At 35.7% G+C, this 13,246-nt stretch overlaps 1 protein-coding gene across 21 annotated transcripts in view; it reads right to left on the bottom strand.

Moving 5' to 3' along the window:
* The window catches only part of LOC105482774 (collagen type XXIV alpha 1 chain), a 421,145-nt gene that overhangs the window by 48,632 nt on the left and 359,267 nt on the right, over positions 1-13,246 (bottom strand). For 19 of the 21 annotated variants that reach the window (XR_011617622.1, XR_011617589.1, XM_011743097.3 and 16 more), the window contains 2 exons: positions 12,940-12,993; positions 7,385-7,420 (listed from right to left, as the gene is read on the bottom strand). Coding sequence is in view for 19 of the 21 variants with exons in the window: in XM_011743097.3 (XP_011741399.1) it covers positions 7,385-7,420; positions 12,940-12,993 (90 nt within the window). In the remaining 2 variants the exon portion in view is untranslated. The remainder of the gene's footprint in view (positions 1-7,384; positions 7,421-12,939; positions 12,994-13,246) is intronic. The other 2 variants (XM_071087115.1, XM_071086830.1) reach the window with 1 other exon arrangement.

Below are 13,246 nucleotides of genomic sequence, written 5' to 3'. Positions count from 1 at the left end.
ATTATAATGGAATCAAAGGAAAAGAGGTGATTAAAAAGGTATTTAGTATCAGTTACTCAACAATAAAACAGAAAAAACTCATAATTCTAATGTGCCAGTGAATCTTTTTTTTAAAAAAATTATTATTATTATTATTTTTTGCAGCAAATTTAGTTGGCTACTCTAAATGCCACTGTGCCTATTTCCCATCTCCCTCGGGTACTGGAAGTTTGCATATTATTTGTGAAGAGAACCATGATAACCCACAGACTAAAAACCCTATAAAGCATATTAATTCAGGAAATTCTACTTTACCAGGCTAGAATTGGAAATAGCGTTTCCCTTTTTAATTTTAGGGCATATTATTCATTTATCAACTATTACCTATTACATGGCAAGTTCTGTGCTAGACACTGATAACCTGTGTACTACACAAAGTTCCCTGCTCTCATGAAGTTTACATTCTAGTGGAGGGGACAGGAAACAATTGCAATGAGTGCTATTATGAAGAAAACAAGATGCTGTGAAAGAGAATGACCAGAAATGATGAGACAGAATGATCTGAGAAGACTTCTTTAAAATGGCATTCGAGCAAAGACCTGAATATTGAGATAAAATTAGTCATTTGAAGAGTATATGAAATAATTTCCTAGGTAAAAGAAAGGCATATTCCTAAGAATAGAAAGGAGGTCAGTGTAGGTGGCAGGTGGAAAACGGTACATCAGGACACTGGAGAGGCAAACAGGGGCCAGTTCATGTAGGGCCTTGTAAATCAAGGCAAGGAAGCTTAGATTTTATTCTAAGTGCAAGAAAAAGTCATAGGGAGGTTTTTAAAGAGGAGAATGATATAATTTGATTTATTCTGTAATAATATCACTCTGTTTGCTATGTAGAGAATAGATTGTAGTGGGGGGAAAGTGGAAGAAATAAGAAACCAGGAGTCCAGGTGGGATATCATGATCACTTGGACAAGGGTGCCAGTGAAGAATGAGAGATGGATTCTGAGTAGGATTTACAGATGATGGGAATTAATCTCTAAAGAACTCTTTATGTTCTATAGCTTTGTTAGTTCTTTTGTGGGGGGGCTTATTTATTTTTCTTTTATGTAGAATCACACATATTCAGATCTGGAAAGAACTTTATAGATATCTCTTCTAATTCCCTACTCAGCACAGGAATACCAGTCCAATAACTCGGGGAGATGGTCAGTAGGCTTTGGTGAAAGGTAGTTACTACCTCTACCTTGCAAAATGATCTTTTTGTGTACTATTTCATTATTATATTAGATAGCTCATTATTACATTGAGCTGAAATTAGCCTCAGTATTCTATTAACTTTGTCACTAAGTATTTATTGTGTTAATTATGTGTCCGGTGCTATAACAGACTGGGGACTAGGTGGTAACAACGATGGTAGGTAGGTACTAGGTGGTATCTAATATATCTCATGCCTTCTTGGAGCTCACTTTCTCTCAGGGAGCTGAGCACAGAAACTATAAGTACAATTCAATAAATAAGTCATTTAAATTGTATCCTCTAGAGTTACTCATATTGTATCTATCCTCTCTTTTATAAGATAACCTTTCAAATATTTGAAGACAACTATCATGTGCCAACACCTCAATTTTATCTAATTCATTTACCAATAATTCATTAAATATTTACTGAATGCCAACTATAAGAGAGGCACTGCTAGATGTGAGGGACACAGCATTAAAACAAACAAAAATCAACAGATAAAATGTCTGTGCCTTTAAGGCTACATTCTAGCGAGGAAAAATACAATAAACAAACAAACAAACAAAACCAAATAAATATGTAAGATGTCAGGTGGTAGAGACACGGGTAGAAGGAATATAAGGCACTCAGGAAGGTGGGGGCACTGCTATTCACACAGGCTAGTCAGGAACCTCTCTGGTAAGAGGACATTTAAGTACAAAACTGAAGAACACATGCCAGGCATTGTACTAGGTCCTGAGTGCTAGATATCATGTCCAGAGGTGGGAGTAGCGTGGGGTTAAAGCATTAGCGTGCCTGCTCCAAGAAATGTTCATTAAATCAAAATGTCAAGATCAGCAGGAACTCTCTACCATACATAAAGGGTATGGTAGAGAAATAAGAGGTACAAAAGCCAGAAAGTGAGACAAGAGACGAAAGAACAAGGAGAGGGATGTAATCAGGCTGCAGAATCTGGTAGAGGTTAACCATCCCAGATATTTCAATGGGTCCTACCAGGATATGGGTTCCCCCAGATCCTTCCCCTTCTCTGAATGTGCTTTAATGTTGTCCATGTTTTCTTTGGGGATAGCATGACTGGTACCACTACCTGCTTTATTCTGCATGCCGTATTTCCACCATTACAACCTAAGATGGCAGTCCTAATCTATTGCATTTGTAATCCATCAGAGCCACTCAATTTTTTTTTTCATGTGAAATGCTTGTGACATTGCCATAGGTACTTCAGGCTTCCTAATCCTGATGGAGACTATGTCCCAACCACAGTACTCGGAGAGGATACTGGGGAGGCATGCAGAGCCACACTGATATGGAACATGGGCTAATTCCAAGTCTCTCTGTTTTCCTTTCCCTCCTTCACTCTTCCTTGGAAATATAGCTTCACTGTGTGCATATGCTTTTGCTTCCTGTTACAATAAATCTGCTGAGAAAAGGTGAGGATCACATTTCCACAAATTGAACACATCGATTTAAATATCCTTTTGTGATTCTTAGGCTATCTGAGATTACATAATTTCTCTTTTTTAGCTAATTAATATAACTGCAACTTAATTATTCTGAGTCTCAAGTGTACCCTACGATGAGAAGAAAAAATCTCAGCTGTCACTATGTAATCTCATTACCTTGTAATCAAGACTTTACTGCTATATTTAAATTTATTCTTATGGGCCTTACGTACTTAGTTTCAATCTCCCTCATTTTATTTCATGTCTGTCCTCTGTTTATGGTTGCTGCTTTAATAAGTTCGGCATGGATCACATACTCAATGAGTAGATTTTAGCTTCTCTTGCAACAACAAAAACAAAAAAATGGGTAATCATGTGAGATGAATATGTTAATTTGCTTCAAAAAATTACTTATAGTCAAATTACTTGCTTATAAATAACCTTTTTACTATCTATATGTATCCTATAACATCGTGTTAAATCTATACAATAAAAAACTTATTAAAAAATAAGCTCAGCATGATCTCTGCTGGAGAAGTGGCCCCTTTACAACACATCTTCCTTAGTTTGGAAGAATTGGCATCCTAGAAATGAGGGAAGTAGTGTCAGTATAAGCTACTTTGGTCACAAAAGTGCTGTGTACCTTTTGCCCATCCTCTCATCATTGTCTCTAACTGGCTGATATGCAACTAATGATTTGCCTCTGCATTGCAGACCTCTTTGGTGCTGTGGACATAGCGGGTATATACCTAAAGCGACTTGGCAGTCCCTTTGTTCTCTCACTAGTGAAGAAAACTCATACCCTATCTCCTGACGCCTGGCAAGGCAAATAATCCATTTCACACAGTGATCGGGGAAGAAGTGATTGGCGGGTTCTTAAACACGTTTAGAGTTTATCAGATTTCACTGCAATCTACCACATAGGTTTATTTTTATTTTTATTTATTATACTTTAAGTTCTGGGTTACATGTGCAGAACTTGCCGTTTTGTTACACAGGTATATACGTGCCATGGTGGTTTGCTGCACCCATCAACCCATCACCTACATTAGGTATTTCTCCTAATGTTATCCCTCCCCTAGCCCCCGACCCCCCACAGGCCCCGGTGTGTGATGTTCCCCTCCCTGTGTCCATGTGTTCTCATTGTTCAACTCCCACTTATGAGTGAGAACATGTGGTGTTCGGTTTTCTGATCTTGTGATAGTCAGCTGAGAATGATGGTTTCTAGCTTCATCCATGTCCCTGCAAAGGACATGAACTCATCCTTTCTTATGGCTGCATAGTATTCCATGGTGTATATGAGCCATGTTTTCTTAATCCAGTCTATCACTGATGGACATTTGGGTTGGTTCCAAGTCTTTGCTATTGTGAATAGTGCTGCAATAAACATATGTGTGCATGTGTCTTTATCATAGAATTATTTATAATTCTTTGGGTATATGCCCAGTAATGGGATTGCTGGGTCAAATGGTATTTCTAGTTCTAGATTCTTGAGGAATTGCCACACTGTCTTCCACAATGGTTGAACTAATTTACACTCTCACCAACAGTGTAAAAGCGTTCTTATTTTTCCACAACATCTCCAGCATCTGTTGTTTCCTGACTTTTTAATGATCGCCATTCTAACTGGCGTGAGACGGTATCGCACTGTGGTTTTGATTTGCATTTCTCTGATGACCAGTGATGATGAGCATTTTTTCATACGTCTGTTGGCTGCATAAATGTCTTCTTTTGAGAAGTGTCTGTTCATATCCTTTGCCCATTTTTTGATGGCGTTGTTTGCTTTTTTCTTATAAATTTGTTTAAGTTCTTTGTAGATTCTGGATATTAGCCCTTTGTCAGATGGATAGATTGCAAAAATTTTCTCCCATTCTGTAGGTTGCCTGTTGACTCTGATGATAGTTTCTTTTGCTGTGCAGAAGCTCTTTAGTTTAATTAGATCCCATTTGTCAATTTTGTCTTTTGTTGTCATTGCTTTTGGTGTTTTAGACATGAAGTCTCTGACCATGCCTATGTCCTGAATGGTATTGCCCAGGTTTTCTTCTAGGATTTTTATGGTCCTAGGTCTTACATTTAAGTCTTTGATCCATCTTGAGTGGATTTTTGTATAAGGTGTAAGGAAGGGGTCCAGTTTCAGTTTTCTGCAAATGGCAAGCCAGTTTTCCCAACACCATTTATTAAATAGGGAATCTTTTCCCCATTGCTTGTGTGTGTCAGGTTTGTCAGAGATCAGATGGTTGTAGATGTGTGGTGTTATTTCTGAGGTCTCTGTTCTGTTCCATTGGTCTATATATGTGTTTTGGTACTAGTACCATGCTGTTTTGGTTACTATACCCTTGTAGTAAAGTTTGAAGTCAGGTAGCATGATGCCTCCAGCTTTATTCTTCTTGCCCAGGATTGTCTTGGCTATGTGGGCTCTTTTTTTGGTTTCATATGAAGTTTAAAGTAGTTTTTTCCAATTCTGTGAAGAAAGTCAGTGGTACCTTGATGGGGATAGCAATGAATCTATAAATTACTTTGGGCAGTACGGCCATTTTGACGAAATTGATTCTTCCTATTCATGAACATGGAATGTTTTTCCATTTGTTTGTGTCCTCTCTTATTTCCTTGAGTAGTGGTTTGTAGTTCTCCTTGAAGAGGTCCTTCACATCCCTTGTAAGTTGGATTCCTAGGTATTTTATTCTCTTAGTAGCAATTGTGAATGGGAGTTCACTCATGATTTGGTTCTGTGTTTGTCTGTTATTGGTGTATAGGAATGCTTGTGATTTTTGCACGTTGATTTTGTATACTGAGATTTTGCTGAAGTTGCTTATCAGTTTAAGGAGATTTTGGGCTGAGACGATGGGGTGTTCTAAATATATAATCTTGTCATCTGCTAACAGAGACAATTTGACTTCCTCTCTTCCTATGTGAATACCCTTTATTTCTTTGTCTTGCCTGATTTCCCTGGCCAGAACTTCCAATACCATGTTGACTAGGAGTGGTCCTTGTCTTGTGCCGGTTTTCACAGGGAATGCTTCCAGTTTTTGCCCATTCAGTATGATATTGGCTGTGGGTTTGTCATAAATAGTTCTTATTATGTTGAGATACATTCCATTGATACCTAGTTTATTGAGTTTTTGGTGTGAAAGACTGTTGAATTTTGTTAAAGGCATTTTCTGCATCTATTGAGATAATCATGTGGTTTTTGTCATTGTTTCTGTTTATGTGACGGATTATGTTTATTGATTTGCATATGTTGAATGAGCCTTTCATCCCAGGGATGAAGCCGACTTGATCATGGTGGATAAGCTTTTGGATGTGCTGCTGGATTTGGTTTGCCAGTATTTTATTGAGGATTTGCACATCGATGTTCATCAGGGATATTGGCCTAAAATTCTCTTTCTTTGGTGTGTCTCTACTAGGCTTTGGTATCAGGATGATGCTGTCCTCATAAAATGACTTAGGGAGGATTCCTTCATTTTCTCTTGCTCAGAATAGTTTCAGAAGAAATGGTACCAGCTCCTCTTTGTACCTCTGGTAAAATTTGTCTGTGAATCTGTCTGGTCCTGGACTTTTTTGGGTTGGTAGGCTATTAATTATTGCCTCAATTTCAGAGCTTGTTATTGGTCTATTCAGAGATTCAACTTCTTCCTGGTTTAGTCTTGGGAGGTGTATGTGTGTCCAGGAATTTATCCATTTCTTTTAGATTTTCTAGTTTATCTGTATAGAGGTGTTTATAGTATTCTCTGATAGTAGTTTATATTTCTGTGGGATCAGTGATGATATCCCGTTTATCATTTTTTTATTGCATCTATTTGATTCTTCACTCTTTTCTTCTTTATTAGTCTTGCTAGTGGTCTATCAATTTTGTTGATCTTTTCAAAATACCAGCTCCTGGATTCATTGATTTCTTGAAAGGTTTTTTTGTGTCTCTATTTCCTTCAGTTCTGCTCTGATCTTAGTTATTTCTTGCCTTCTGTTAGTTTTTGAATTTGTTTGCTCTTGCTTCTCTAATTGTTTTAATTGTGATGTTAGGGTGTCGATTTTAGATCTTTCCTGCTTTCTCTTGTGGGCATTTAGTGCTATATTTCCCTCTACACACTGCTTTATATGTGTCCCAGAGATTCTGGTACATTATGTCTTTGTTCTCATTGGTTTCAAAGATCTTTATTTCTGCCTTCATTCTGTTATTTACCCAGTAGTCAGTCAGGAGCAGGTTGTTCAGTTTCCATGTAGTTGTGCAGTTTTGAGTGAGATTCTTAAGTCTGAGTTCTAATTTGATTGCAGTGTGGTCTGAGAGACAGTTTGTTGGGTGTGATTTCTGTTCTTTTACATTTGATGAGGAGTGCTTTACTTCCAATTATGTGGTCAATTTTAGAGTAAGTGTGATGTGGTGCTAAGAAGAATACATATTCTGTTGATTTGGGGTGGAGAGTTCTGCAGATGTCTATTAGGTCCTCTTGGTCCAGAGCTGAGTTTAAGTCCTGGATATCCTGGTTAATTTTCTGTCTCATTGATCTGTCTAATATTGACAGCGGGGTGTTAAAGTCTCCCATTATTTTTGTGTGAGTCTAAGTCTCTTTTACCACATAATTTAAATCTCCTTCCTAACAACTGCAATTTTATTTTTATTCTACAAGTATCAGAGATATAATAATGAATAACTGTAAAATAGTCCTTGCTTTCATGGAGCTTAAAGTCTAATGTCAGGGTTACTAAAATCACAAATTTAGTTAAACTTACAGTTTCACCTCTAAAGCCCTTTTCACCTCTGGGTCCCTAAAAGAAAAAAATAAAAGATGTTAGTTCAGTGTTATTGATAGTTATGTATTAAATGTAGCTGAGGTCATTATATGTAGAAACACGACAATTTATATTTTTGCTTTTTCTATGTAGTGAGACCTGTTTTGTTAAATTGTATAAGTTCTAGTTTTATTTTCCTAAATAAAGCAAAGCAAACAAAAAACCCCTAGTGATTTATCAAGTTGTCTGCTTTGCTGTTCCTAGTTCTAACCTTAAGGTGAGACTGAGATAACTACTTATTCATTCAATTAAGTCAAAACAGCTTATCTGACAATCATATACAAAACAATTTAAAAAGGACATTCTAAATTCAGGTTAAATTCTTCTAATATTTGTTTTTCTTAACTTTTGAAAACCCTGTTTCTGGGATGGTTTCCCTTCTCTTTCTTGTAAATTTTGATATGTTGTATACGTTTCCATGCAGTTCAAAATAATTTCTAATTTTCTTGGAGACTTCCTCTTTGATCCATGAATTATTTAGAAGTGTGTGATTTAATTTTCAAGTGTTTGGAGATTTTCCTATTATCTTTCTGTTATTGATTTCTAGTTTAATTCCATTGGCAAGAGAATATACCTTCTATGACCTCAGTTCTTTTACATTTAGTAAAATTTGTTTTATGCCCCATAACATCTTCTATGTTGGTGAATGTTCCATATACACTTGAAACAAATGTAGTTTGCTGTTGTTGGGTGGACCTACTGCTTTTAAAACGTGTTAATATTTTCCTGTTCATCCTTTTGAAAATTTTATATATATGTAAAAAATGAGATAATACTATTCATCTTTTTTGTAACCTGAATTTATACCTTCATATATATAATATGAATGCTCTTCCATGTCAATCTACATTCTTTTAGATAATTAAAATACTTGTCTAGTATTTAACATACTATGATAATATTTTAAATTTGCTATTATTAGACTTTTTGCTAATTTTTGTCATTGTTAGCAGTGTTGTGAGAGATACCCTTATAGTATAAAATTTTTGTTAAAGACTGTCCTCCAGAAAGTTAGTTTGAAATTACATACACACCTGAAAAATGGAAGTGTATATTTCTTCTGATCTATGTCATGTTCTTTGTTAATTTGCAAGCTAAGAATACTATCTTCTCATTTATTCACCATTTGTATGACTTCTGTGTTTCTCATCTTGTCTCAATTCATTTTAAACTAGGTATTAACTTAAAATAACTTACTTATTTTTAATTAATTAATTTATTTATTTTTGAGATGGAGTCTCACTCTGTCACCGGACTGGAGTGCAGTGGCATGATCTCGGCTCACTACAACCTCCACCTCCTGAGTTCAAGCGATTCTCCTGCCCCAGCCTCCTGAGTAGCTGGGACTACAGGAGCACGCCACTACACCCAGATAATTTTTGTATTTTCAGTAAAGATGGGGTTTCACCATGTTGGCCAGGATTATCTCAATCTCCTGACCTTGTGATCCACCCACCTCAGCCTCCCAAAGCACTGAGATTACAGGAGTGAGCCACTGCGCCCGGACCCTGATTTTTAAGATATCTACACAGCACTTAAAAAATACATATACACCATTTTCCACTCCCTACTCAGTATTAAAAACCTGGTATGTATCTTTTCATACCTTTTTCTAATCAAATACTGACAAATACATTTATATATGTATGGGAATTATTGCTTGTGTTTTATAAGATTGGGATCATATTATATACTCTTCTATGCATCTCACTTAACAATACATCATGAAATAACTGAGTCAGTCAAACTAGATATAATAAATTCTTTTAAATAACTGCATAATATTCCATGAAATGGCTAACCTATAACTTATCCAATAATTCCTTTAGAAATGAGTATTCATGTAATTTCAATTTTTTTCCCCAATAAAAGCAGTATTGTAAAAAAAAAAAAGTCTTTGCAAAATTTCATTAGTGTATTGGGTGTGTTTATACCTGTGGGATAAATTCCTCAAAGTAGAACTGTTTTGTTAAAGAATATGTCCCTATATTTAGCAAATCTTTCCATAAAGGGTGTAATTCACATTTTTACCAGTGATCAATGATAGTACTGTTTTCTCCTATATTCCCTTCTGAGAAGTTAAGTGTAATATCTTATTTTACTTTAATTTGCATATCTCTAATTTAAAGTTAGGTGAGTGTCTTTTTATTATAAAACAATAGTTGAACTTCCGGATTTGTTCTTTTTTTCTCCACTGGCTACTTTTTTGATGGAATAGTTTTCATTTTTCTATTGAACTTTCTTTTTCAAACTATAAGAGTTCTTGGTATATGTGTGTGTATGTCTATCTAGAAAGATAGATATACATCTATCTATCTATCTATCTATCTATCTATCTATCTATCTATCTATCATCTATCTCTATCTAGATACACACACATATCCATATCAATAGATAGGTAAATATTCTTTTTTTCTTTTGCCTAGGCTGGAGTGCAGTGGCACGATCATGGCTCCCTGCAGCCTCAACTTCCTGGGATCAAGTGGTCCTCCCACCTCAGCCTCTCGAGTAGCTGGGACTATATGCATCTGCCACTACACCAGGCTCAGTTTTAGTTTTTTTGTAGAGATGGGATCTCGCTATATTGCCAAGGCTGGTCTAAACTCCTGTGCTCAAGCAATCCTCCAGCCTCAGCCTCCCAAAGTGCTGGTAATACAGCCATGAACTACTGTGCCCAATTGAACTCTTTGTATATTAACCTGTTATATGTTATATGCTTTGTAAATATTTTTCCCAATCGATATTACTTTTAAACTTTATTCATGGAATCTTTTTTCCATATAAAATTTAAAACATTTTCAAGTATTCAAATATACTTTCTGTTCTTTTATAGGTCTCCCCAATCCTTAAGCTACATGTTAGTTTTCTTGATTATTCTTCAATTTTTTTTTTTTTTTTGAGATGGAGTTTCACGCTTATTGCCCAGGCTGGAGTGCAATGGCATAATCTTGGCTCACTGCAACATCTGTCTCCCAGTTTCAAGAGATTCTCCTGCCTCAGCCTCCCAGGTAGCTGGGATTACAGGCATGTACCACCACACCCAGCTAATTTTGTATTTTTAGTAGAGATGAAGTTTCACCATGTTGGCCAGGCTGGTCTTGAACTCCTGACCTCAGGCGATCTGCCCACCTCGGCCTCCCAAAGTGCTGGGATTACAAGCGTGAGACACTGCGCATGGCCTCTTCTAAGCTTTTTATTATTTTAGTTTTTACATTAAAGTCTTTAACAGTTCATCTAGGATTAAAATAATTTTGGCAAATGGGATTCCAATTCTTCTTTCTTCTTTTTTTCTTTTTTAAAGAGATGGGGTCTCACTCTGTTTGCCCAGGCTTGAGTGCAGTGGGTGCAATCAGCTCACTGTAGCCTGGAACTCCTGGGCTCAAGCAATCCTCCCGTCTTAGCCTAAGTAGCTAGGGCTATAGGCATGTACCACCACACACAGCTAATTTATTTTTCTATGATGGGGGTCTCACTGTCTTGCCCAGGCTGTGTTCCAATTTCTTACAGCAGGAAGATACTCAAAGTAATTCCATCTCTCTTCCCTGTCACTGACGTAGGAGTAAGCATCTGGCTGAATGCTAAAGATATGAAAAAAATGTAATCGGAGACTTCTAAAAAAATTCTTATTTTTGCCATGATAGTACTTTATGCCACTTTTTTCCTTTGGATAATTATATCTGGATGTGGTTCTTGAGAAATTGTAGTAATCTTGCTATATGCCTAATTATGAAGCCAACATTCAGGATATCAGGGTAGAGACATAGAGATATAAGAAAGACATAAGAACCTGGTCTTGGATAAGATAATTGAGTCACCAAATTAACCAATTCTGAAGCCCTTCCTATAACGTGATACAAATTTTCTTATTGCTAAAAGTAGTTTGGTTCAGGGTTCCTATTATTTGCAGCCAATTCTTCCTCAATTATATGCCATTTTTGTTATAAGTAAATTCTTATATATACTTAAGATCAAATTCTGGGCTTCAGTCTGTTACACTCATCTGTTTATTTCTTTGTACTACTATATAGTTTCATTTACAATGACTTTGTAGTATTGTTTTCTTATCAGAAAAGCAAACCCGTCACCCCTCACCGGTATTTTTTTTCACAATGTTTTCTCTAATCTCAAATGTTTATTCTTTCATAATGAACTTTTCTTCTCAGAATGGAAAAAACTTAATATGGAAAAATTGGTGTACATGCTGAATACTATAAGGGTCTTTAAGAACTATCTATAAACAAAACACAGTAAGATATTTTAATTAAGTAATTTTAAAATTACATTTTCCTTAACCAATTAATACATCATAGTTTTGACAGAGGGGAACAATCATTCTGTAATCAGAACAGTATGTGTCCCTTAGCTTGCTGAAGAACCACTCACTGAAATATAAGAATTCTCCCACTTACAATCTTATATAGCTCCGAGTGGCAAATGTTGAAAGTCTAGAGAAATACTGAGTTATACATTTTACTTCTTTTGTTTACATATCCAGTAACTTTGGTGGTTTCTTCTCTAAATTTATCAAAGAGAATAGTGGCATTAAACATTTGAAGCATTCTATTTTTATATTTTTAAATTGTCTGTGTCTATAAATAACTTCCAAATAATTCAAAATATCAATTCCCTAGATAGAATGAATCTTTCCTCTCTAAGTCTCAGTTTGACCCTTTCTACTGTCCTCCTTGTTTGTTAATACTATTATCAGTGTTGGAAAACTTTCCCAACATCACTTGCCCAATCATTGTCTCATTTCTCTGTTTTATTTCATAGCCAAATTTCTTAAGGCGCTGGCATGTAATATCTCAATTTCCTCTCCAGACACAGCTTGAATGGAGTGGAAAGAGCGCTGGTCTTGAAGTAAGAAACACTAGCTATGTAATTCACCAGGTCTATCACCTTGAATGACTAGACGAATCCATAAACCTCATCTGTTTCCTCATCTGTTAAATGAAAATAATATCTACTGCAAAAGTTTGTTGTAAGAATTTAAGGAACATTATTATTAAATATTTTCCTCTACTTCCTTCATCATTGTAACCTGTACTCTATCTTCTACTGCAACTTATTCTCTCAAAGATTACTGTTGACTACTCCTTTCTTGAAAGCTATTCTCTCGAACGATTCTTTCCTTCCTTTATAGTAGGTACTTCCAAAAACTCAAATCTTGGATGTCTGCACACCTTTTGCTATCTATGTTCTTTCCTTCAGAAGAATAATTTATTTTTATTGCTCAAGTGTTTATGACGCTCTCCCCTTCCTGACTCAGTTCTATTTTCTTTTCTTAACTCCAATTATAAATGCCTACCTACTTACTTACACTGTCTTCATTACACATATGGTCCCTAACTTCTCAGGAATCATCTTCCAGAAGAAAATGTATGTCTATTTTTTCCAATTGCTTCTCAAATACCCTAATTCTTTGTAGATTATTCTAGAAACAGGATTAAAGAAAAAAAAAGAGTACAAAAGACTTATATTATGATAAACTTACAGTTCTACCTGTTGGGCCTATTATACCTTCTCTGCCAAGGGGACCAGTGTTTCCCTGTTGAAGTAAAAGAAAAACAGTCTCGCTGTTAGTATAATTAAAAAAAACAACAACTCCAGAGAATCTTTTGTACAATGGTAAAAGAGTCATGTCTACATAATTATCCTTTTTAATATAAAATCTTATAGCATTAGCATAAATTATAATAATCTTGGTTAACAGTATGTGACTCAATTTTGCATATTATTAAAGTCTCCTATCAGGAGAGTTACATCTGTATAATTTCTAAAAAACTGATGAATTAGCATTA

The sequence above is a fragment of the Macaca nemestrina genome, chromosome 1 (genome assembly GCF_043159975.1).
Source record: "Macaca nemestrina isolate mMacNem1 chromosome 1, mMacNem.hap1, whole genome shotgun sequence".
Lineage (NCBI taxonomy): Eukaryota > Metazoa > Chordata > Mammalia > Primates > Cercopithecidae > Macaca > Macaca nemestrina.
This window is presented reverse-complemented; position numbering and strand designations above follow the sequence as displayed.